The sequence below is a fragment of the Strix uralensis genome, chromosome 1, assembly GCF_047716275.1.
Source record: "Strix uralensis isolate ZFMK-TIS-50842 chromosome 1, bStrUra1, whole genome shotgun sequence".
NCBI classification, from domain to species: Eukaryota; Metazoa; Chordata; class Aves; order Strigiformes; family Strigidae; genus Strix; species Strix uralensis.
This window is the reverse complement of record NC_133972.1, coordinates 172,568,693-172,592,894: the sequence shown is the minus strand read 5'-3', so window position 1 is coordinate 172,592,894 and position 24,202 is coordinate 172,568,693. Positions and strand designations below refer to the sequence as shown.

Genomic DNA, 24,202 nt, shown 5'->3' with positions numbered 1-24,202 from the left:
TATATGTGCATCTGACTCTCTGGACACCTATGAACGGAAATGCGTGCCAGTGCAGCTGTGTGCCTATCCAAGCATCTCTGGACAGGACCTGCCTGTGCATGGACAGATGTGTGCATTTCAGTTTGCTGAGGGACAAGGTAGAGCAGGAGATGGGGGGAGGTTTTGCATTTTTGGTGACAAAGAGTGTGGCTGCAACCCTCACACAGGGGCACACAGTGGGACACAGCCAGGTGACAGCACGGACAGGCTGTCAGGTCTGGGCATGTTGCAGGCTCGTGGTTGCACCCTTGAAGAGGGATAGAGGTTTTCTGTCTGCTGCCTCTTCCTCTCCCTCCTCTCCCTGTGTTGATGCATGCTCTCAGTCAAGCAAGGGAAACCCAGCTACACCATTCCTATTTTATAACTGCTGCTTCTGGCTCTCCCTCATCACCTTTCATTTCTTTTCTTTTCCTACTGAAGTATTAAAAAATGTTTCTTTGAGTGCATGCTCTTCCCCAGCCATTGCTCACTGAAAGGAGCTCTCTTCTGAACCAGAGAGAAAAGGTGCAAGACAAATCCTCCTCCACAAACCTTTGAAGCCTCCAGCACTATGTATTATATTTCTCCCAAGGCCTCCTGCTCACCCCTACTTACCCAGCCCTGCTCCAGAGAGCAAGACCCACTCCTGCAGTGTGACCCAGATGTTTCCCCAGGGCTGTGACCTACACACCAGCTGCTTCTGGCATTGCATAGTGAGGAAGATGCTGAAGAGCAGCCCTGCAGTTACGGGAAAGGATAGGGCATGGTGGGCTTGTACCCAAAGGGCTTCCCCTCAGAGAGATGCTCCTGTCCCGTAGCCACCCACCATCAACTGTCCCATCACACCATCTGACATGAGGCCCCTGCCACAGGAGGAAAAGCAGTTGGTGAGCCTGGATAAGAGGTTGTTGGCTTTTTCTACCTGTCCCAGTTTAGACCTGCAGCATATTCATGTAGAAGTAAAAGCTAAATGAAAGATGAGTTTCATACTGGAGCAGGTAAGGGAGTGATTTCTAGAGACAGAAGTAAATAGACATTTCACATATTCAAGCATATTTGCAACATGCAGAGTCAGGGGCTACTTGCTCTCCTAAAAAGTACATTGTCACACTGATGTGTGTCTCTGAGAACCCACTGCTGTTTTCTGGAGAGACTCAAGCCCCATCGATCAGCGTTGTTTTTTTTACCCAACACATAATGCAAACTCTGGCTCTCCCCTTGCTCTGCTCTCGGGATAGCGCTTGCTCTTTGCCTCCAGCACCGAGCACAAGAACATCATCAACCCCAGGAGAAAAAGTTCAACGCCAAAGCCAGGCTAACCCAACAGCTGTAGTGGGACCATGTGGGAGAGGTCCCAGAGCATCCACTGAAACACTGGCCCAGGCTTCCTTTCCAGGCAACTCCCCAAGGGAAGGAGATCATCACTTTTGTCTTCCTGATTTATATTCCTTCAACCACTGATGTCTGAGGCCAGTCTCACCTCAAAGATGCTCAGTCCATGAAGGTTTCTGGTGAACATCAGGTCAGCTGAAGTGATCCCACCCACCAAAAAAATAGCTAGTACAGCAGTTATCTGGTTTATTTGGTCCATCATCCAGGCCAGTAATGTTTCAGGTGTGTTACCTCCTGTCCAGAAAACAACTAGGGGACCCAAGAGGGGTGCTGGTAACAGGACAAGCCCAGAGGCGTTGGTGGAAGATAAGGGCCATGAAGGATTGTCACAGTAGGGGAATACAGGACTTCACATGGTAGGAAATCAGGCTCCATCCTTTCCACTATTCACAAAACCTTATTTTTAAGAGTAGAAGGGACAGCATGCCACCTTGGCCTCACAACTTGCAAGTTTGAGGCCAATACATCAGGTTCAGGAGTGAAGAAGAAGGTGGGTCATTGTGTTTTAAAGGCTTGGAAAAGCTTTTAACTGCTCTCTTCCTCCACTTTGCAGCAAGTAAAAGGCACCAAATGATGCCATGACAAAACTCCTACAGAACTTGTCACTGGCTCCAATGACAATAGGCTCAAACATGGCACTCTTGAGCTGCCCATGGGACGGGGATACCTGCGTTGGTAGGAGGGAAGGGACTGTGCAGAGGGGCACGTTGCATGCAGGAGGTCCTGAGCAAAAAAAGCCACCTCTGCCCTGACAGCTGGTGGGATCCACCGCAGCTCTCCCCCAAGGTCTGTCATTCTCCTTGACGGTTCCTCAGCTGCAGTGGGTCTGTGGGTGTGAGTGGCTGAACTCTCCAAAGGGGCCTCCTGAGTTCCTCTGGGGACAAAAGCACAGAAGCATCAAAAGCAATCTCTTTAAATACCTCCCTATAGTTATCTGGGGACTGTTCTGGTCCCTGCATCTTTTCTCCTTCAGTAAGTACCCCCCTGGCTAGACAGTCATATTTCTGAGCAGCTGTCTGCCTTCCTGTTATAAACATTATCGATCTCAAGTCTCACCACAATCCTTTGATCTTGGCTGACTGTAATACATGGTAGCTAGCAAAATTTCAGGCTAATTAAAGAAAGTACCCCCAGAATTTAAAATCTAAACATGGGAGAGGTGAGTCTGGGGAGGGTAACAAGGTTGAGCATCTCATTTCTGTGAGGAAGGTGGTGAGCCAGGTTTAGACTCTATATTGTTGGGTCATGATGAAAACATCACAAACACCTCCAGGCTGAATCACCCTGGAAGGGTGATGCTGGTGCTGGACTTGGCTCCACAATTTGGTTGCAGGATCCACAGATTGAGTACATGGTTACCCATGGGGCTGCTCCCAAGTTAGTCACTCCAAACGCAGTAGAGCTCCCTGAAACGTGTATAGAACACCTTTGTAATTCAGAACATTAAAATAAATAAATAAATAAAACCCAAAACAAAACCAAAACAAACGAGGAGGAAGGGGTATGAGGGTATGAGGAAGAGAGGGTTTTGTGAGTAGATTAATTGTCATCAGTCAGCTTTATTGGTGTTTCTTTGACTGATCCCATGCAAACAGGACAGAAGACAAATGTTGAATGAGCCCAGCTGTAAACAGAAGCCCTGTCCCTCCTGCCTGGGTGCTTTGCTGCTGGGCATGGCAGGGATATCTTTTCAAGCACATGTCCAGAAATAGGATTCTGTTCATGGTCTTGGTCACACTAGCAAGTCTAGTTGAAAATGGCTAACAGAGTCAAGTTATGGGAAGGGGACACCAAAACTAGACCTTGACTTCATCCAGCAGGCACGTGGAACAGCATATAGGCCTGCATATGAAGTGCACACAGATCATTGAATAATGCTTCTCGTGTGTCTGGCTTTAATGTAGTGGAGCAGGAGACACAGGGACACATGCTGAAGTCATTGTACCCCATGTCCTATCCCAGCCTCCAATAGATCCTGAAGTAGAAACTCTGTGTAGGTCCTCTTCTGAATCAGTTCCAGGTCTCAACAAGAGCCAAGGGGCCAATAGCCTGCATCTTTTTCCTTCAGTCTTCAGATTCAGGAGCAGGACCAGTGAAACCAAGTAGAGAAAGCACCCATGCTCCTAGCTGTTTCTTCTGCTTTCAGTAACATATGCTGAACTTCACTGCCTTCCTCTGGTTTGGGCACCTTCAACACAAAGATACCCAAATCCCTGTCCCCAAAACTAACAAACAGGGAAATGTCAACTTCCATCCAGAAAAAAAAACAGACATTCAGAGTGGCAGAAACCAGGGCATCCACCTCTTCATCCAGGCAAGGTGACAAAGCACCTACACTAGTAATTTTGTTCCTGCTGTAGGACATGGGGAGGGACCAGTCTCCCTTCTATTTGACGATAATTTCACTCCTATTTTTTAGGACCCTACCAAACTTCTTGCACGCACTTATCAGCTGTCATATCATCTCCATGCACACAAACTGTTACAGTAGTTACAGGAATCAACACCAGTCTCTTTCTCTGCCTCTTCCCCATTGTTACTGGTGTTAGTGCAGATCAAAGCCTGTGTATTGCAAGGAGAATGCAGCTCAAACTGCCCCAGAAATGATGGGACAAAGCAGCCACCCTGCCAGGGCAGCCCAGTTGCTTCGGGATGCTGGAGCTGCAGCTTTCACCCCCTCCAGGTCCCTTCCCTTCCTTACTGCTTCTAAACACAGGGAATATCCCAAGTCATTAACTGCTTAATGTCATGGACCACTCAAGATCTATTGAGAGGATTCAGTTTAATGAGGTGTGTGGCAATTATTGCTCTATCAAAACTAGAGCCAGGGAACAAAAAGAAATATATTTAAACGCAACAGATCTGCAATTCTGATGATGTGTTAAAGGACGTCCTTTCCTAGCCTGGTTGTCTCAAACTGCTGGAAGGCTGAAATGCAGGATATCAGTATCAGATTTCTGTCTGCAGCAAGTGCAATAAGAGAGTGTACTACACCGAGAGTCAAAAACTGGAGGTGACATTGGCAGAGCCACCCCAGGGACACATAGTTGCTGAATCCTCCCCATGTTAAAGTCAAAGATCCACATTAAATGATACCTGCTGAAAATCCAAAATCAGTTTTCTAACCTGTTTAGCCCAAGCTTGCTTTAGTACTGCCTTGGGGGATGATGGACTCAGAGGAGGCAGTATCAGCACCCATATAAGTTGCAAAGTTTCACTGATTATCAGAAAAGGAAAAGAAAAATATGGGAGAAGAGATGAGTTGCAGAGGTGATAGTGATACGTGAAATATACTGCTCTGTCCAACATGGAAAGAGATTACTGCAGCTTAGAACACACATGTCCACTCTCAGACTACTCATGGATAAGCTCTCAACCCTGCTAAGCCTCTGTTGCCACCCTGTTAGGCAAAGATCAGAGCCCTTCGCCCCTCCTGGGTCTGTTGTCTGGCTAAATGTCTAAGGCAGCTGGGCTAAGCGCCATCTCGGCTAAGTCCCGGCTTCACGCAAACTCTTTGGGAGCTGCATGTGGATAAAGGAAACCAGCACTGAAAAAGGGAAAACTCTCTTCCAAGGAAACCTGGGAGAAACCCAGAGCTATATCCATTATGAGAGACAGGATCCACCTGGTCAGAGAGCTCACTGCCAAGGAAACCCATGGAGGTCAGGCATCTCAAAGGCTAACCAGGCACCTGAAAAACTCGGTGGATCCAATTCCTCTTGGAAAGACAATGTTTTTCATTTTTCAGCCTGATCCCATCACTTAAATATGTCAGATATTCAGGGTGGGTGGTGAAAGGGGCCAGGAGTGTCTCTGTGCACCTTCTCTTCTGAGGCATTAGCATCCTCATTCTCCTATTCAGCAGTTACAGTTGTAAAACTACACTGCAGATGTGATGATTTTGAATGTGGTGTCTGTGTTTGCCTGCATCTAAATTTCACTCTTTATTCTCATACAAAACATTTTGGGGCAGCTGCTATGGGTCCTGAATACAAGAGGATGTTAAACAATGGGAATTTTTTTTTTTTTAAAAAAGAAACATAACTAAAAGCTGAGCCTTTCACCAGGCTGCCACTCATTAAATTACCCGTAAAAGTCCCCTCATAGCAATAATAGCTGTCTGTGAAACTCCCTCGGCAACTGGATGTAAATTCCACCTTTAGTCTCCCTGCTACAACAATAGCACATTCAGACGGTAATTGCTGATGTTTCTGCATTGTGATCATGTCCACAAGCTGTTGGGTTCACAATGGAACTGATCACTTTATCTTTCTCATTTGTCTCCCCTCCTATCTCCCAAATAGGACCTCTCCATACAGACACATGCATGAGTGAACTTAGTGCTAAAACAGAGGCACAGGCACAGGAAATCTCTGCTCTGCCCCTGGGAAGACCCCAGTACTCTTATGCTCATTCCTAATTTTCCCTGGTATCCACTGATAGGATGCATGGGAATGGTTCAAAGCTGCACTAGGGGAGATTTAGACTGGACATTAGGAAGCATTTCTTTCTGAGAGGGTAGTCAAACACTGGAACAGGCTTCGTAGAGAGATGGTCAATACCCCAAGACTGTCAGTGTTTAAGAGGCATTTGGACAATGCCCTTAATAGCATGCTTTAACGTTGGGTCAGCCCTGGATTGGTCAGGCAGTCAGACTAGATGATCATTGTAGGACCCTTCCAACAGAAAATATTCTAATTCTATTCTATTCTATTCTATTCTATTCTATTCTATTCTATTCTATTCTATTCTATTCTATTCTATTCTATTCTATTCTATTCTATTCTATTCTATTCTATTCTATTCTATTCTATTCTATTCTATTTGTAAGGACTTTAAAGACCCCAGAGGAAAGCAGTGGGGCAGTCAGGGCTTGTATAGATCACAGATATTGAGTGTTTAAACTGAATCAGAAACCCCTTTTCCAGCACCCAGGAAGGAGTTACCCGCACTTGCCTCATCCATAGAACACCCCACTGACTGCATGCAAGAGGGACAGCCCTATCAGGAGCTGCCCATATGCGTCCAGTGGGGATTCACTGCAGGTGACAAGGTGACCTGTTTTCAAGGTGCCAGGCTCTATTCAACTTCCTCTTCCAGGAGCTGTGAAGCAGTATCAGCTCTTGCTCACAGCTGCTGAGGTTTGGACTTAAGCTGGGGAGATGTTGGGTAAAATCCCTGATGTTTTTAGCAGGGTACACAGAAAAATTTTACATGTGAGCAGAAACCAGCCCTTCCTTGCCCCATGTTTTGCTGATGATCTCTCACCATATCCTAACTCGGCTCTCAAGGATGTACAGACTAGACACTGGGGACAAGCACAGATGGAGAAGCAAGGAGTTGGAAAGCAACACACCTACCCCAAGCACACTCAGCAAGTGCATGTCAGGAGGAAGGAGAGAGAATGAAAATGCACCCATCCAAATCCCTTTGCCATTTGGTTGGCAAATCCAAAACCAAGGTAAATCCAAAGCCAAACACCTTTCTCTGCAAGTCCAGCTGTTGTTTGGGCCTAGGGGACTCTTGCTGGAGGAATAGAGCCTGTGTCATAAGAAGGAGCTGAAGAGGTCAAGGAGGTTTGAGAGCCCGCCCCTGGGCAGTTACTCACAGTTTTTTATCAGCCTCTGAGCTTTCATGATCACTAAAGCTCACCACAAACATAGAAAATGACTTAACAAGTTAGTTCTGCCCTGAGAGAGATTCAAGGGGAGGAGAGCTGTGCCACACAACATGATTCTTGCAGTAGGGACAATGGCAGTTGATCCATTTGTCCCTATGCCTCTGGCACCTCTTCCACACCATAGACCCCCTTCATCAGTCACTCAGCCATTAGTCCAGGAAGAAGCTCAGCCCTGCAGAGAAGACATCACATTTTGGCCTGCAGAACTGGCCAAGCATGAAACAAAGCTTCTCAGCAACAACCAAGGTTTGGAGGATGTGTCCTGCAGTGAGAGATTTATGGAGTTCAGCCTACTTAATGCAGCAGAGGTTAAGAAGTAACTTATTCATGGGTCTATAAATGCCTCTCTAAACAGTAGAGAATGGACGTTAGATGACTTCTTAATCTAGCAGACAGAGACAAAAAAAACCATCTGAGGACTGGAATGTGAAACACCACTAACAAAACAGAAGTGATGAGTATGTGTGAGGAAGGAGGATCTGCATTTGTTCAGAGAAATGGGGAGAGCAAACCAATGGAAAACTTTATCAGGAAAGGTGGGAAAATCCCTAGCACTTCAGACTAGCAATATCTAGATTCAGTTTTTTGAGAACTAAGAGGTTCCATTTAATTCCAGTTTTAAGATTTTTACTGAAATGAATTTGTGAAATTCTCTGACCAAGACATGAAACCAATCAGGCTCATTCATCATAAAAATCCCTCCAGCCCTGGAGCCATCTACTTCACCAGGGAGCTAATAATATATTTCAGGGACACACCTTGTTTTGCACTCAACATCTTGGATGCCTCCAAGATGGGGATATGAAGAGCAGAAGGACCAGAGCATGCTGGTTATCTCTGCAGGTCATCAAAATGTGACAAAATTGTATTGGCCTTCCAGGAACAGATTACATGAACACAAGACTAATTAGACATTCATTAAGTGCCTAACTCAGCACAGCACTTAAGCACACATTTAACCTTCTCTCATTACAGTATCACATCAGTATCCCTTTTAAAGCTCCAGCTCCGATTACAGTGAAGCCAGCTCACATTTGGGAGGGTCATCATGAAGTCTCAACATCCTGTGTTTCAGGAAGCTTTCCCATCTTCAAGCCCCCTGTTCCCCTACCCCAAACTGGTGTGGGGGCTTATTCCAGGAATGCTAACTTGCATTCTTAAAAGCAAGTTCACCTCTAAACATCAGGATCTACAACTGGTCTCTGCCTTCTTCCCATGTTGCCTGAGTCAGCCAAGGGAGATCTGATGTTGGCCATAAATAGTTCTGCTGTTGAATTGTCTTCTTCTAGAAAAAACTGCCTGTTCAAGCCTTCCTGGAGTAGCAGTTGGAGGTAGCTGCAGCAAGGAGGGGAGATGTGGGAGGTGGACTGCTGTTGTCAATACATTTCCACATGTGTCTTTCTGATCACCAGGACAAGCTCCATGTACAGCAAGACACAGAAATATCTCCTGCCACCTCTGCACCCTGACAGATTCTTCCCCCCCACCCCGTAACCTCTGCAACATCTGCGTGGGACAGCAAGTGCAAAGAGGGTGTCTCACTAAACCTGGGAAGTAAATTTGTAGTGGTCTCTCCTACCTCCAGACATTGAAAAACAGATGCTGTGGACAAGACAGGGTCACTTCGGTACAGTCACTTTGTGAAATCCCATCATAAATGTCCACAAACACCCTTGTGTACCTGAAAAAGTGCAAACCCATTGACCATGAGCAAAATCAGGCTGCCATCTAGGTTTCTTGAGTGTCCCAGTAGCTCTGGGGCAACAGGGTCAGTGTACCTACTTCTCAGTCATGGACAGATCTGTGGTCTGGGTCAGTAGCAGAAGTTCATCCCCCCAGGTCTGCTCTTTGGCCTTGAAAACCAACATCCAGCCCAACAGATCTATTCTTAGTCTACTCTTGAGTGTCTTCTGACACCATCTAATCCAGCACACAGACACATACATGTATTCTCCATCCTTCAGCATACCAGTGTCCAGGGTTGGGAAGTGAACCTTTTCAAAGGGATCTCAGCCAGTCTCTGTGAGCCAAAGCATGGCTGCCTCCAACGCAGCATCTCATTGTAGTCTCTGGGGATTTGCACCCATCCATTTGCTTTGGAAATATCCAAGGTATAGAAGAGGCACATCAGGAAAAGTCAGGCTCCACATTTTGGGATAGCATCTGGGTATCTGGCAGTTCCTTATGTGCCTTGCAAGTCATCAGACTAGATTAGTACAACACACACATATACCCTTGTTCAAAGATGAAAGTGTCAAAACAGGCCCAGAAACAACAAAATGACTCAGGAAGCAGCAGGAGAAAAAAAACAAAAAAAGAAAAAAAAGAAAAAAAAGGGGGAAAAAAGCTTGTAGGGAATAAAATTGCTACAACCAGGACAACAATGACAGCAACAACCAGCATCAGTGCTTGGAAATCAGGAACCCTATCAAAATATTCCACCCACAAAATTCTGTTAAGGGATCGCTGGCTCTCTGTCCAAATCGGATCTCGCCTCCATCTTCCTGATCAAGCCTTTGCAAAAATCAAAACAGACACAGTGACAGACAGAGCAGCACACGGAGAGGCCGGGCCATCTATGTAGATGGCATCCCACCAGTGAAGATGATAATTCTGTTTCTTCAATATGGAGCAGATGTGAGAAGCCAGCAAAAAATTATCTACGCTCTCTACAAATATTTGACACCCAAAAAGGATTTTAATCCAGCCACCTTTGAGCCTCTTTCATATTTATTTTCTGGGAACATTGAAGCACTCAAGCTCTACTAGGAGAGATCTTTACAAAAGCCAATATTAAGCTTGAATGCTTCAGGATTTGCTGAAAATCTTATTTCAAATTTCACCTTTGGTTGCAATGAAAAAGGTCACGCTGCTTGGGTTGAATGCATAAATCATCCAATCAGCGAGTGCAAGGCATGACACATGACTTAACGAAGCTCACATCACTCCGAGGAGGCAGCCAACATGGTACTCCTCGCAAGCTGTTCACACAGGAGAAAAGGGTATTACAAAGAAATCCGAAATCTGGAGAGCGAATATCGCCGTGTGCTCATAGCCGGGGAGGGAGGCACGGCTGAAGAACTAATTTACAGGATTTATGTCTCGGCTGTGTGCCTTCACGTATTGATTCACAGATCAGTGAGAAACAAAATCTCCCCCAAAATGCACTGACGAAAGCACTAGTACCTGATCATATACTAATCTCTCAGCTAACACCAGGCTGCAGTCTGCAAGAAAATCACACTGCACAGCTTGGACCTGTGCCTGGTAACCTCCTTCCTACCGCAAGCAAATTTAATCGCCTTTCCCCCACCTTGAGAAATTCCCCTCTGATTGGGGGTGGCTGCAAAAGCCAGGCAGGAGTCCCAAAGTCCAGACCCAGATGGATGCCAACTTCCTCCCAGTGGCAGAGGATATTTGAGTCCAACACATGAAGAAGGTGAGACTCTGGGGTGGGGGTCAGACACAGGCCTGAACCTTGCCAAACTGGAGGCTCCCCTCCCCACCACCCAGATCCTCATTTAGCATCACACCTCTGCTTTACATAACCTGCCTGCTGGCAGGTGGGACGGGAGCTGAGAATAAATACATCAGAGAGGATCTGACACAGGCACTGAAATAAAGGATTCACTTTTGGACACACCCTCCCCCACCCCACGATTCCCTTCTGCTTTACATGGCACCGTAGCACCAGCAGAGACTGTGTGGGATCTCTGGAATGAGCATTTCCCTCCCCAGACCAGCACCCAGATCAGACCTCAGGAGCATCTCACTCTTATTCATAGCCCTTTTTTTCATGCCTCTTCCACCTCTCTAGTCCCTTTCCAGCCCATACCATACTCAAGATCATCATCAAACCACTGATGAAATATCTGAGGAATGAGTCCCAGCAAAGGCACCAAATAATCCCACAGAAGCAGCATTGTGAGTTTTCTTTCTGAAAGCCTCCAGAAGGAAAGGGAGTCTGAGAACAATATGAGCGTGCCTTCTGTTGCCATTCCCTTGAACTAGACCCAAAAATTAAGTTTTTCCCATCAATTAAAATGGTTGATAGAGCTGCTGAGTGCAGCCCACCTTGGGAGGTAACTTGGATCCTGCCTTTTCTAGGACATCTGTAAATATGTTGGAAAACTGCTCACCCTCAGGTAAGACTCTTCCCTCAGCAGCTCTGAGGCTGCAGAAGTAAAACAAGTAAGGCAAAAGTGCTGGGAATGAATAAACTATTTGGGGTATATTTAGGGGAAGGTGCTTTGCAACTCTAGTCACAGGCTCATAAAGAGCCACTGAGGGTTACCAGACCTGCCTATCAATTAGGAAATAAGGTTTTTATACCAGGCATCCGCAGACTCAGACACAGAGGTGATGGGGACAGTGTGAGACCTGGGAGAGGACAGCCCAACCAGTCCTCCCTCCCAAACACCCCCAGCCGCCCTCCACTCACCCAGGAACTCCACTCCGCTGCTGTCCTTGGGGCTGCTCATGCAGTTCTCCAAGTAAATTCCATCCTTATAGCAATCTTCTTTCTTCCTTGTGAGCCCCAGGATCTCACTGGCTTGATCTAGGACCTCCCCTCCTGAACAAGAGCATGGGGTCTGCATAATGCCGCATGGGTGGGAGCTGCTACTGATGGCCAAGCACGTGTCCAGCCACTTGCAGAGCATCTGGCAAGCGGCTTTGCTAGGGTTCCTGTTGCCCACCACGAGGTACTCCACCGAGAAGTCCCTCTCCTGAGCCTTTGTGGGCTTCCACCGCACGGGCCAGCTTTCCACTCCTGGAGGCGCAGTCTGCTTCATCTGGAGGAACTGCTTGTTGGACTGGAGGAAGGCATAGCGGGTGGACCCGTCACAGAGCTTCAACACATCATCGAAGCTCTCCATGCCCAGGTAGGTGCGGGTGGACTCCAGGAAGGAGTCGAACTGGTAAGTGCGGATGTGCTGGTGGTCACATACGCCAGTAGGTTTTAGGATCTTCATGTACAAAGTGTACCTCCGAGGGTCAGGGTTCTGAATAATCCAAGAGCAGAGAGAGGAGTTCAACGGGAAGACGGCAAAAGAGGAGAAATACCCAAAGAATTTCCCCTGGACCAAAGTGGTGCAGGGAGTTTGTGCCAGGTCCAGAGCGACCACGGTCCACACAAAGTAGAGTGGCGATACCAAAAGCAGGTTCAGGGCAGATCCAATGCTCCTCATCCTAGGTCTCTGGTCCTCTGGAACTCAAAGTAAATGTCAAGCAGGCGCCAGATCCTGGACATAACAGGGACCAGCTTAGAGGAAAAGTGAGAGTTTAAGAGGCTCTGGATCCGAAATCAAGCCAATCCTCCCATGTCTGGATTTGAGCTCCCTCCTGTGGCCATAAACAACACCTGGAAAAAAAGGGAAGGGAAGGAGGAGGGGAGAGAAAAAGAAGAGATTTGGGATTTGGGTTTTTTGGTGGTGGTTAGGGGTTTTTTTTTAATTAACCCTTTGCAAGGCTGAGACTCCACACAACACCCCCAGTCCCAGCACATCTCATTAGGGGAAGATGCAACCCCATATCACTATCCCCATGCTAGGTTTGGGGTTCTACCCATCCTTGGGATGTTCTAACATCCAGGAGGGGCCCAGCTGTGACTCACAGTGGGGGACAACATAGCTGTGATCCCGCTTTCCCAGTGTCTTCTGCCCACGCAGTGCCTCTCTGCTGAGCTGAGCAGAACCTTTGCAGTGATTTCTAATCACCTCCCTAAAGCAAACACTGATCTCTGTTTTAGGGAGTTTCCACTCCTCTCCATCCCAACGGAGCCAGGATGCTGGCTCAACACAGACTTCAGGCTGCACCTGGGGAGGGTGGGCTGGAGATCGGCATGGGCAGCTGGGCTCTGCCTCCTCTTTTCCTCCTGCCAGCCGTTGGTTTTCTGCTTCTTTCTGTCTCTCTTTTTCTCTCTCTTCCCTTCTCTTTAACTAAATCAGTGCAGGGGAAGGGAGTTGTTGTTCAGTACTCCAGTCCTGGTCTAATCCTGAGCCCAGACAGGAAGCCAGGGCTGAAAGGAGTTGTGCACTCAGTACAGGAGGAAAAAAGGGTGATTGAGGCAGATTTTAGATCTTCCTACATCAGGCGGCCACCTCGCCTTTCCTCCCTGTGTGCAGGACACCCCAAAGCCTGTGGTACTGTAGTTGAGCATAGAGCATCTCCAGAGAGTGAGAGACCTCCCTGCCAGCCCCAGGACCTCCTTCAGCCCCCAAACCTCCTTCAGCAAAAGTAACAACCATCCTGCATTGCCCTATGGGACCCATTCCCTGAAACCTTTCATAGCCCAGATCCCCTCTTCAGCCCAACTGCCCAGACCCTTGTGTCCCCTTCTGTGTTGAAGAGAATCCTCTGCACTCTTGTAAGTCTCCCTCTTTCTTACCCCACCAAGAAGACCCTCCTGTGCTCCCTCCCTCCATCTCCTCTCCTTCTACTGGAGGAGAAAGGGGGGGGATCATTGTCAGTGGTAGGGCTCTCTTTGTCTTGTACCCCTGCCCCATGCAGTGTGCACTCCCATGTTTGGGAAGGGGGGCCCTATTAGCAGATGCAGGGGTTGGAAGGCAGGAGGGGCAGACCCCCTCCTCCCACTGCTGGACATACAGTCACAGCTCCTTTCCTTCTCACGTTTCCAGCCATCTCTTTTCCTACCCTCTTGACTCACCCCAGCCAGAGAAAATCAGCATTTTCCCCCTGGGTGAGGTTTGCCTTGTCCCTGCAGCACTTGCTGCCTCCAAAACAGGGCTGCTACCCAACTTCAGAAGGACAGATTGGACCCCTGGGAGGGAGGTTTCCCCTGCCAAGTCAGACTACTGCCTTGATTTCAGGAGCCTCCGTGGTCCACAAGTTAGTAAAAAGCAAGTGCTCAGGGCCTCTGCAATGAAGCCTGAGTGCAAGCAGGCTAGCTCCTGGGATGCTAACATCGTCCTGGGCTGCAACCTCAAAATAATTCAGATCACCTGGGATGTGTTTCTCCATGATCAGGGACCACAGTGGCACTGCCAAGAAGGAATTGGGGCGAGAATCTATGGAGAGGGGCACCTGCTGTAAGGGAGAAGGGGAAGGTACCTTCTCCATTGCAGACATTGACCCTCATCCCAGCCCCATGCTGTCCACACCACTGACCCCAAGTCCTGCCCCCTCCCACTCCACTGACAGGGTCTGCCTTCCCCGACTGCAAAGAGAGGAAGCTTTCACAGCAGCCAAATTCCCAGCAAATCTACAATTCACAGAGCTAAATTCAATCCTGCCTTCCAGGAGAGACTGAAAAACAAGAGATGAAGCCCATAGACCATCCTGTGCATCTTGGAGGAGACAAGAAGCCAAATGCATCTCCACATTCACCCCTTGGTTTCTCTCCTCACTCTATATCAAAGTTTTATCTTTGCATCACCCTTTTTTCTGCAAAAAACCTTTTTTTTCCAGGGAGGAAAGAGTTAGGTAACTTGAAAGTCAGATCCGCTATTTGCAAACTGTGTTTCATCCAAGCTTCAAATCACTGCAGCCTCTGCCAGCAGATTCCTGAGTGTCTGTTAGACCTGACACTAATCAGCGTAGAGTCCAAATGCATTTGCACTTAAATTTTTCAGAAGTCGGGTCCCCACTCTTGACAGTGGTTTTCAGCCTGCAAAGCTCTGCAGTGCAAATTTCCCCGTGCCAGACTCCTACCTGCCTCAGGAGCCAGAATTCAGGAATGCAGCCTACTTAGAGGATGCAAAGCAACACTTGCTTGCAAGGAAAACCACAGGCATCAACCAAACATCCTATAAATTTCCAGAGATGTCATCCTGATTAGCAGGAGGGGTTGTCTGCAAATGACTATGAATGCCTTAAATATCAGCTTTGGTAAGTGAAAGGTGCTTGCTTAGCTGAGGCTCTGGAAGGGACCGTTGGTTCACCTCTCCCTCACTGCAGGGCACTGCCTGAGCAGTTCATGCTGATTGCAAGCAGGCACAGCTTTGCAAAACCAAAGTCTACCCGACCTTCATGCCGATGAGCCAGCCAGGGAGCATCTTAACCTCTGGTCCAGACCGTGAAGAAACCTGCCTCTCCCAGTTGGAAGCAGGAGCCAGCGGTGCCTCCATAGCAACAAGATGATTAGGAGACAGGGTTTGCGCCGAGATCCGGTCCCTAATGGTGACTTCAGCATGTGGGATTCAGCCCAAGCCTCCTGCCCTCCACAAACCTGATATTTCTCACGCTGTCCACAGACCTGTTACTGAATGAGGATGCAGCAAGCACAAAATGCATCCCCCCTCACTGCCCCTCCCTGGAAAAAGCACCGTAAAAGCCAACAAACTTTAACTAAACAGACCCGTTAATGGGACGCTGTGTTACGGTTGTTAGGTCTCAGAATTGATTTCCCCTGAATGTAGTCCCATCTGGAAGGTTTCACCATAAGGAACATAAACATATTTTTTCTCCTTCAACTAATCCTTGCTGAAGTGGGAATCTTTACTTAGAGTGGAAGAAGTTAATAAACAAAACCCCCTCCACATCTGGATCTTTGGTTCAACACGTGTTGGACCTGGCAGGGAGGGAAAATGCGATGGGTAGTTGACTGGCTGCTGCATTTCAGCAGCGAGATCCATCTTCTACACTTTAATCCAGAAAAAACCCAAGGGATCATATGCCAGAGGCTGCAGCCTGCAGCTGGGGAAATGATATTAAATGCATGAAAAAACAGATTATTCCAGTGTTGGAGACAACATTCCTATGGCACACAAGCAATTTTCCCCATATTCCCATGGTTGTTGCCACAGCTAGTGCTTAGGTACCCTGGTTATTTCTGTAATTTTGTGTGATGGGGGACATCCATCCCTGGTTCTATTCGCCAGCTCCAATTTGGAGTACATGCAACCTGTCCTGTTCTTTCCTTCCAGTCCTGTGCCTGGGAGATGGTTCTGGCAGAGAAGCCCTTTCTGGAGTAAAGCTTGGGGACAGCAGGTGACCGTGGAGTACCTTGGGCTGTCCCTTGTCTGCATTTCTCAAGGACAAGACAAAGGGCAAAAATATTGTCTTCTTTGTGTGTATGCCCCTGACAGAAGGCGATTCACCCCGAGCAACTCATGGAAAGAGACCGACAAATTTGATCCAAATGGCCCTTCTGCTTTGGTTACCTTGTGCAGGTGTTAGAGATGATGAAGCAGAGGGTTATGAAGAGATGTGAACCACCAGCATGTCTCCTGTGCCCTTGCACCATTGCACAGAGCCCTGGTAATTTTTTCTGCCTCCTTGCTGAGTATTTACCATCCCACCCTGGCACACACTGGAGCAGGCATGGTTCAGAAACACAGCCCAACAGACCTTCACAACTTAAACAAAACCAGGCAGGGACTGAATCACATGTTACACCTAGCACCTGGGCTGCCCAAGGGGTTTAGGCACCCGGTTTGCACTGGTCCCAGTGAATTTTGGAGCCTGCAAGCTGTTTGGTGGTGCACCCCATCTTCCCACAATAATGGTAAATCAAGATGATTCACATCTGAGGCTGGAGTTTTCCACCACTCTCATGTCCCTGCTTGTTTTCTGCACATGTTTATATGCCCCAAGCACACCCCATGCCCATCCTGGGGATAAAGGCAGCATGAGACATGTGTGAGCAGGGAGGGATCAGGGCATCTGCCTACAACTGCCTTCACCCCCTGCCTGAATAGCCTCACATGCAGATTCACCCTATCCCACTAAGACCTTCCAGATGGACATCTCCAAATTTCCATGTCAGACTTTGCAGCTGTGCCCCAGCATATGGATTTCATCTCTGCACGAGCAGGAGGAGCCCATGAAATGCAGGCAGTGCTGCAATGGGCCCTGATTTGCAGAGTCTAAGCATTGCACAGAGTCCTCCCACGCAGGAAGGGCAACCTCCCTGGTTGAGTATCCATCACATTCCTCAGTTGTGCTGGTGACACAAGACTCTTGGTGCAGCAGCATGGATTTGGCCAATGGAGGGCACTCTTAGATATACACACAAACACACACACACACACACTATCCATGGAAAAAAAGGGGAAAAAAATCAAAGCGATGACTGCAGAAAGGACATCCTTCCCCACTGCTGCATGTAGGACCTCTCCCAGCACCCTCACCCTGATCTGCCCCCGCTAACTCAGCCGTGTCCCAACTCCCCTCTCTCTGCCTACCAGCTCAGATGTGCTATCGTCCAAGATTTACCTCCCTCTGCTTTTCCTTCTCCTGACCTTGGTACATGGCTGACATCCCAGCAGGGTAAAAACCACTCTCATCAAGCTAATCCTCCTTTCCTGGGGCTTCCCATTTCCCTGTAAGAAGTTCCCAGATATCAAACAAAATATCCCTTTTGCTGGAGGCAGAAAACTGCCTGGCCTCAAAAAGCTCAGTCCCTTGACACTCTGAGAAAACACAGAAAATCACTATGCTCTGTCCTTATTCACAAGGAACTGCTAGCAGGAAAAAAAAAAAAAAAAAAAAAAGCTGCAACCTCTTGGAAATTTTATTTTTGCTACTGAGGTGAGTGAGCAAAACACGATGGAAATGCCTGGAAAAACACAGTGGCATCTGTGAACCGACAACACATCGAGGAGTCAGGAAAGGCTCAGACCTGGCTGTTGTTTGGCTGCAGTGGCTCTGCTGGGCTGCAAGGAGAGGAGTTAGCCCTGGGCGGCATCTAGAGAGGGATGGAGCTTGCACAGGTCCTGGAGCAGCATCTCTTCCATAAAATCAATGCTCAAAATCAGGTTTTTCCTTAGTATTATTTTTAATGATACATTTTTCTTCTCTTTTCTATGAGTATTTACTTGATTCTGGCCCTTTCCAGCAAGAGTTTATCTATAGAGATTCATGTTTATTTTCTGGCAAAGCAGAATCTAGTGAAAACTACAACCTGAAAGAGCAAAAGGATGACTTGGTGGGTATTGCAGGACTGGGAAATGCTTTAGGTCTCGCCCTGCCTTCAGCACACATCCACTCTCTGGAGAAGCATTTCAGACGTGGACCGTATCCTGGAAAGGCTGCTAAACCAGCTCCAGCTGGAACTCCCCAGGTCAGGATCTGGCCTGGCCAGATTTACCTATGGACCAAATGCTGAAAGCTGAACTCAGACAAAGCCCCTTTGGGAAGCAAAGGAAAGCAGACAAGGCTCAGATAAACAAGAGTCCAGCTCAGCTCAGATAAACAAGAGTCCAGCTCTGCTCCCCTCCTGCTGTTTCACCTGCCAAAAATATATTTCTGCATGGACCCCTCACAACCCGGCATATTTTCTTCACCACTATAGATACTGATGTACTGCCCACTGCCTCTATCCATCTCAGTCTCCTGAGTGCAGAGAAAACCTGATTCTCACCTTTCTGCTGTGTTAATAAATTACATTTACAGACACTAACATCCTTCATCCTAAATTTCTCGCAGCTCTAACCTGGAAAGGCACCCATTGTAGGCATGGACTCCAGCAGGAGTGTAAGAGACTGCAGAAACAGCATGAATAGGGTGCAAAATATTTGATCCTGTGATGGGGATTGGCTTGTGGGGATAGAATCCTGGTTCCGTTTCAATTTTCAAAGGCTAGAAGAAGAGGGCCGAGAGGTGATATATAGAAACAGATCGTACTAGGATGTCCCAAGAGGCTTTCAGCTACAATGAGGAAACTCCAAAACCCCTGAGCCTTAGCTGAACCATCACATCTCTGATCACCTTCAGCACTGGCCAGATGGGGAGACACTGTCAGTGAGAGCCAGAGGCCAGATTTTAATCTTGGCTCCAGAACCTGTGCATACTCTCAGTTAAGCATATCTGCCAATCCATGCTTCAGTTTTCCCACCTGAAAAGATGGATGTTAAGCATCCTCTGCTTTTCTCTAGTGCTCTGTGATCTGAAAAGCTCCAGCAAAGTAGTGAAGATGGTGATTCATTTCCAACCCACTAAGATTTCATCCTGAGATGAGATTAACAACCTTAAACATTAAGGTCTCTGCTCCAGATCACGTTAATTGAAGATGGGCCCATAGTTAAAACTGTCAGGCAGGGGTGTAGGCAGGTCAAGCTCAGTTCCTGGCTCTGCATTTTTTTTTTCAGTGAGTGGGATCAGGAGGCAGCTGAGCAGAAAGACTGGACTCTAAGATCTAGGACCCAGTGAAACTTCTGTAGAGAAAAGCCCAGCAGACAACAAGGGCCAGATGTGCTCCATCTAGTCCTAAATGTGGCTGCTCAAGAGAAGCAGGCCCAGGGCTCTGCAGCACCTTCTGTTGGGTCCAACAAAGCCTCAGACAGATGTCATGTGTGTACTTGTCATTTGAACATCACTTCAACCTGAGCTGCAGCTGTGTTTGTCCTTAGCTTTCCTCTACACAGGTACAATGCTATTGGCATGGCCTGTTAGGAGTACTACCAGGACTGGTAGTTTCTCAAAGACTGCATGACATAAAGATGGATTAGATGCCATTACATAGCAAAGTCAAGGAGCCAATGGGGTTCTTGGAAGAAGACAGATGATAGAGGTCTCTTTCTCTGCCTCAGTTTCCCATTAGCAGATCAGACTTAAACCTCAGTTTAAGTAAGGTAAAGCCTGCTGTGAGTTTAGGTTGGTCATTGCTCCACACTGTTCCCAGGCATTTCCTCACCCCCTGGAGAATACACGACTCTTCTGATCCCTGTAAGATCAGCCTTTCCTCCATACCAGTATTACCCATACCCTCTGACTGCCCTAGCTCCCATCCATCCCTATCAGTAGTACCACCCGAGGAGCAATGCACATTGCCAGAAATACCCTGGATTTTACACCAGCAAATCTTAGAAAACTTCTGTTTCCCCTGTTGTCTTATTTCTCTCTCTTAGTGTTCCATGGCAGACTCTTTGGAGTCTTTTCTCCTATGTTCCCACCCTGCTCCTGGGTGTGAGGGTTACACAAGAGGGTCTCTGAGGGCAAGGTCATCCTAATGAGCGGCAGAAAGCAGGTGGGGGCCAGACTGCTCCCATCGCTGCTCATTCATGCTGGGGACCAGGATGCAATTGATTGGAAATTCAGCTGGAGGTTAAAAGCACTGACATTAGCTGGGGAGTTAAGTGGGAGCCCTCAGGGAGAGGGGATGTTTGGGGGGGGCTGTGTGTGCGTGCTGAGGCTCAGACTTGCACGGGTGTGTGGGCAAAGCAATCATTGGCAAACCCAAAACCGGGCTTTGCGATTCATGAGGTTGCACAGGCACAAGCCAGCGATCAGTACACATCCTGATGCTGCTGGCTTATGCATCCTGCATAAGTCATATGCTCTAGGGCCCATTTTCTGGCCCCTGAGGCCAAGAGCCTTGGCATAAAGCATGTCCATGGGGCTAAGTTGCCTATCCCCCAAAGCAGAACAACCTTGCCACAGTTAGTAATGCTCTCTCCTGAGGTGTGCCCAGGTATGGTCTGCAGTGATGCTTGTTGACTGGGGCCAAAACCTTGCCAGGAAGTGTCCTGAGATGTGTAGGTAGTGATGGGACAGTGTTTCAGGACATATCTTGGCCCTTTGGTGTCACTGCTGTAGAGATGGCTACAGAGGATAAAAGAAAAGCTGGTGCCTTGCCCAAGACACCTGGACCTCTGCTCTTGCCTGGTCTGTCCAGACTCGCTGGGACTGAATATCAACTGAATTTGGCCCTTTGCCTGCCCCATGGAAGCCTGGAGCTTGGCTGGCCAAAGGAAAGGAGAGAAAGGGGATCAACACCCAAGTAACTGTTTTGCAACCAGCTCCAGACTAGGATTTGCACTCAGGGGATGACCACAGCCTTTGACCAGCCCTGGATGTACAGAAGTTTTACTGTGTGCTCTTGTGACTCCTTCCATGGCTTTGTGCTCTCTCTCAATGACTGTGCCTCAGTTTCCCCCATCTGACAAACAATGCTGACACTACCCTAGTGATGTTGGTAGATTTCCTAGGCAGCAGCTGGGAAAAGAAGGAAAGACTACATCAGGGTCTAATTTTACAGCAACCCTGAAGGTGCACCGTGCTCAGTTTTTGAATGCTGCAGTCTCAGCACAGTTAAAACTGGATTGGGAACATTACCCCTTCTGACAACAGGAATTCAGCTCATAATTTTAGACATTCAGTTTCCAATGCCCAATGAGGATGTCTCTAAATTGCACACAGAAGGACCATAAGATGGTATTGCTCAGATTTGCAATTTTCCTATACCTCTCAGCAGAAGGAAGATGGAGATACAGGCTGTGGCTACAAGACACACCTGAAACACATGTCCTTTTAGTAAAAACAGAACTGTGATCATCCCTTGCCTTGCTGTCAGAGTGAACAGCACAAAAGGACTTGAACTACAGGACTGCACTAGCTATGGGAGTGATTCCAGCTGCTTCTACACAGCCTGAAATGAGGGGCTTTGAAGTCGTCTGATGCCACACTAACATGGGCAAACAGGAACTTCCCAGTGCCATGGAGAGGGTAGAAATATCTGAGCTTAAGCAAAGTGTGGGACCTTTCTACCAAGTTGAGCACAGACCCTGAAGGTGGAGAGAATCAGGAACATATCTGATCCCATTTAAAGACCCAAGTTTCAGCGGTTTTGGATCCAGCCATGACCTTGAAGCAGCAGAAGTCTATAACCTGAACTTACAAAACAAAAGAATGATAAATATGTGCATTTCTACAGCACCTTCTCTCCAAGGTCCTCGAGGGACACAGGGAGCAGAAGTGAATTAAGCCTCATGACGCAGAAAACCATCCTTTACTGACCCCAAAGGCTGAACACAAACAAAAGGAAGTACTTTTTCACATAGCTCGTAATTCAATTGGGGACCTCATTGCCACAGGATGCTGTGGAGGCTAAAGGTATAAAAGAGTGCCAAAATGGATTAGAGAATTTGTAGAGGACAAGTCCATCAGTTCCTGTTGAACACAATGGTCTAGATGCAACTGCCAGTCTCAGAAGTGTCTACTCTTCTTTGCCTTTCCTTCAGTCTTTCATTGTGCATCCAGATGGACTTGGATGGCTCTGGGTCAGGGCAATCCCCAATATCAGTATAGACTGGTGGGTGAATGGATTGAGAGCAGCCCTGTGAAAAAGGGCCTGGTGATACTGGTGGATAAAGACTGACTGTGAGCCAGCAATGTGCGCTCACAGCCCAGAAAGCCAACCGTATTCTGGGTTGCATCAAGAGAAGTGTGGCCAGCAGGTCAGGGGAGAGGGTTCTCGCCCTCTACTCTGCTCTGGTGAGACCCCTTGCAGTGCTGTGTCCAGATCTGGAGTTTCCAGCACAAGACAGACATGTGAACTCATTGGATCGGGTCCAGAGGAGGACCAGGAAAATTGTCAGAGGGCTGGAACATCTCTCCTATGAAGAAAGGTTGCAAGAGTTGGGGTTGTCCAGCCTGGAGAAGAGAGGACCCTGTGGAGACCTAATTTCAGTCTTTCAATATATAAAGGGGGCTTATAAGAAAGATGGAGAGAAGCTTTTTACCAAGGCCTGTAGTGACAGAACAAGGGGTAACAGTTTTAAACTGAAGGAAGGTAGGTTTAGATTGCATATGAGGAAGAAATTTTTTATGATGAGCGTGGTGAAACACGGTTGCCCAGAGAAGTTGTGGATGCCCCATCCCTGAAGATGTTCAAGGTCAGGTTGGATGGGGCTTTGAGCAACCTGATCTAATGAGACATGTCCCTGACCATGGCAGGAAGTGGGTGGAATAGATGATCTTTAAAGGTGCTTTCCAAACCAAAACACCCTATGATTCTGCAATTCTATGATTTTAGGATTCTATGACCTTTGTTCCTTACCTAAATAACCATTCTTTCATTTATTATAGATGTGCAGGATATTAGTAATCACCCCTAAGCCACAGGACATATGTCCATACCAGGAAACAAACCATGGCCAGAGCCTGAAACTAAATCTAAGACACATTCATGTTGCTAAACTCCCCTACCAAAATGGGTTGGCCTGATCTGTGTCCTCCTGTCCAATCTACCACATCCCACATGATGCCATTGCACTGCTCAGGAAAGCAGTTGTTGGGATAATTGTCTGCCCAGACCTAAATCTTTCTGGGGTGTCATGCCCATAACAATGCAGTGCCATGCCTGAGCTGATCATGCTGAACAGCAAAGGGTTCCTGCCTCCTCTGCTCCCTGGAGAACCCCCCTTTTCCTTGCAGACTCCTCAAGGCAGAGACTGTCTTCTAGGATCCCCTATAACAAATCCTAAAATGCTCGAATATAGACAGGCTGGCAGAGGAATGCAATCATAGCACAGGCACTAACCAGCAGGATTATTCCTTGCATCTCATCTATCAGCCTCACGACAAGCAATTCAGGATTTGCATAAATGAGACAGATGTACGCTTTTCCCCATTTCAGTCTCCTCTCCAGGAACCCTTGAGCAGTGTGACATGGGATGGAGGATGGTTTATTGGTGAGGGGCAAGCATGGGGGTTATTGTGAAGCAAAAGACTCCTCTCTTCTCTCTTTCTTGGGCTGTGTTTAATCACAGGAGATGATGGAGGACATTATGGAGTGATTTGTGCAGCATTGAGAATGTGCTGGCTTGGTGCTGGGGTTAGTTAGCTGTCTGTGTGCAGCCTTGATGAAGATGAAGGATTGAAGGAGGTTGGTTTATATTTATTCTGAGAAGGGCTTGGGTGATGCTTTATCACAGAGATGACAGCAGAGTCTGTGATTTTCACATGCTCCTTCATTTGTATGGGTTTTCACTTCTGGCTCGGAGGACAAGCAGACAGGACTGGAGTGAAGAGCTGGAGGGGAGCTGGAGGTCTGCAGACAGCAAGCAGGTCTTAGATTTAGGTTTCTATCCAAGACCAAGACCTAGGAGGGGACCTCAGCTGCAAAGACACATACAGACAATTCTGCTTCCCATTTCCTCCAGAGAAAGGTTTTGAGACTGTTCCTCCTGCTTCCAGCCCAGCACTGTTTAGAGAAACTTCACCATAAGGTAGCAGCATGTACAGACCCAGGTGTTCCTGAGCAGCCCTTCAATGACAAACCCAACTGTGCAGCCCAGGACCTAGCCTCGGTAAACCAGGAAATGCAGGAGAGAGGAGCATTCCTTCTTGGAAGGTGCCAGGAGATTAGGATCATTGCTTTTTTTGCCCAGAGGGTAGGTTGACCAGGCACAGTGGGGCACAGTGGATGTC

The 24,202-nt window shown here is 47.7% G+C and overlaps 1 protein-coding gene across 5 annotated transcripts in view; it reads right to left on the bottom strand.

The window, feature by feature from the left end:
- The window catches only part of ADGRB1 (adhesion G protein-coupled receptor B1), a 283,323-nt gene that overhangs the window by 192,358 nt on the left and 66,763 nt on the right, over positions 1 to 24,202 (bottom strand). For all 5 annotated transcript variants that reach the window (XM_074888977.1, XM_074888979.1, XM_074888990.1 and 2 more), the window contains exon 2: positions 11,532 to 12,452. In XM_074888977.1, coding sequence (XP_074745078.1) covers positions 11,532 to 12,279 — 748 coding nt within the window. In that variant the 5' untranslated portion in view covers positions 12,280 to 12,452. The remainder of the gene's footprint in view (positions 1 to 11,531; positions 12,453 to 24,202) is intronic.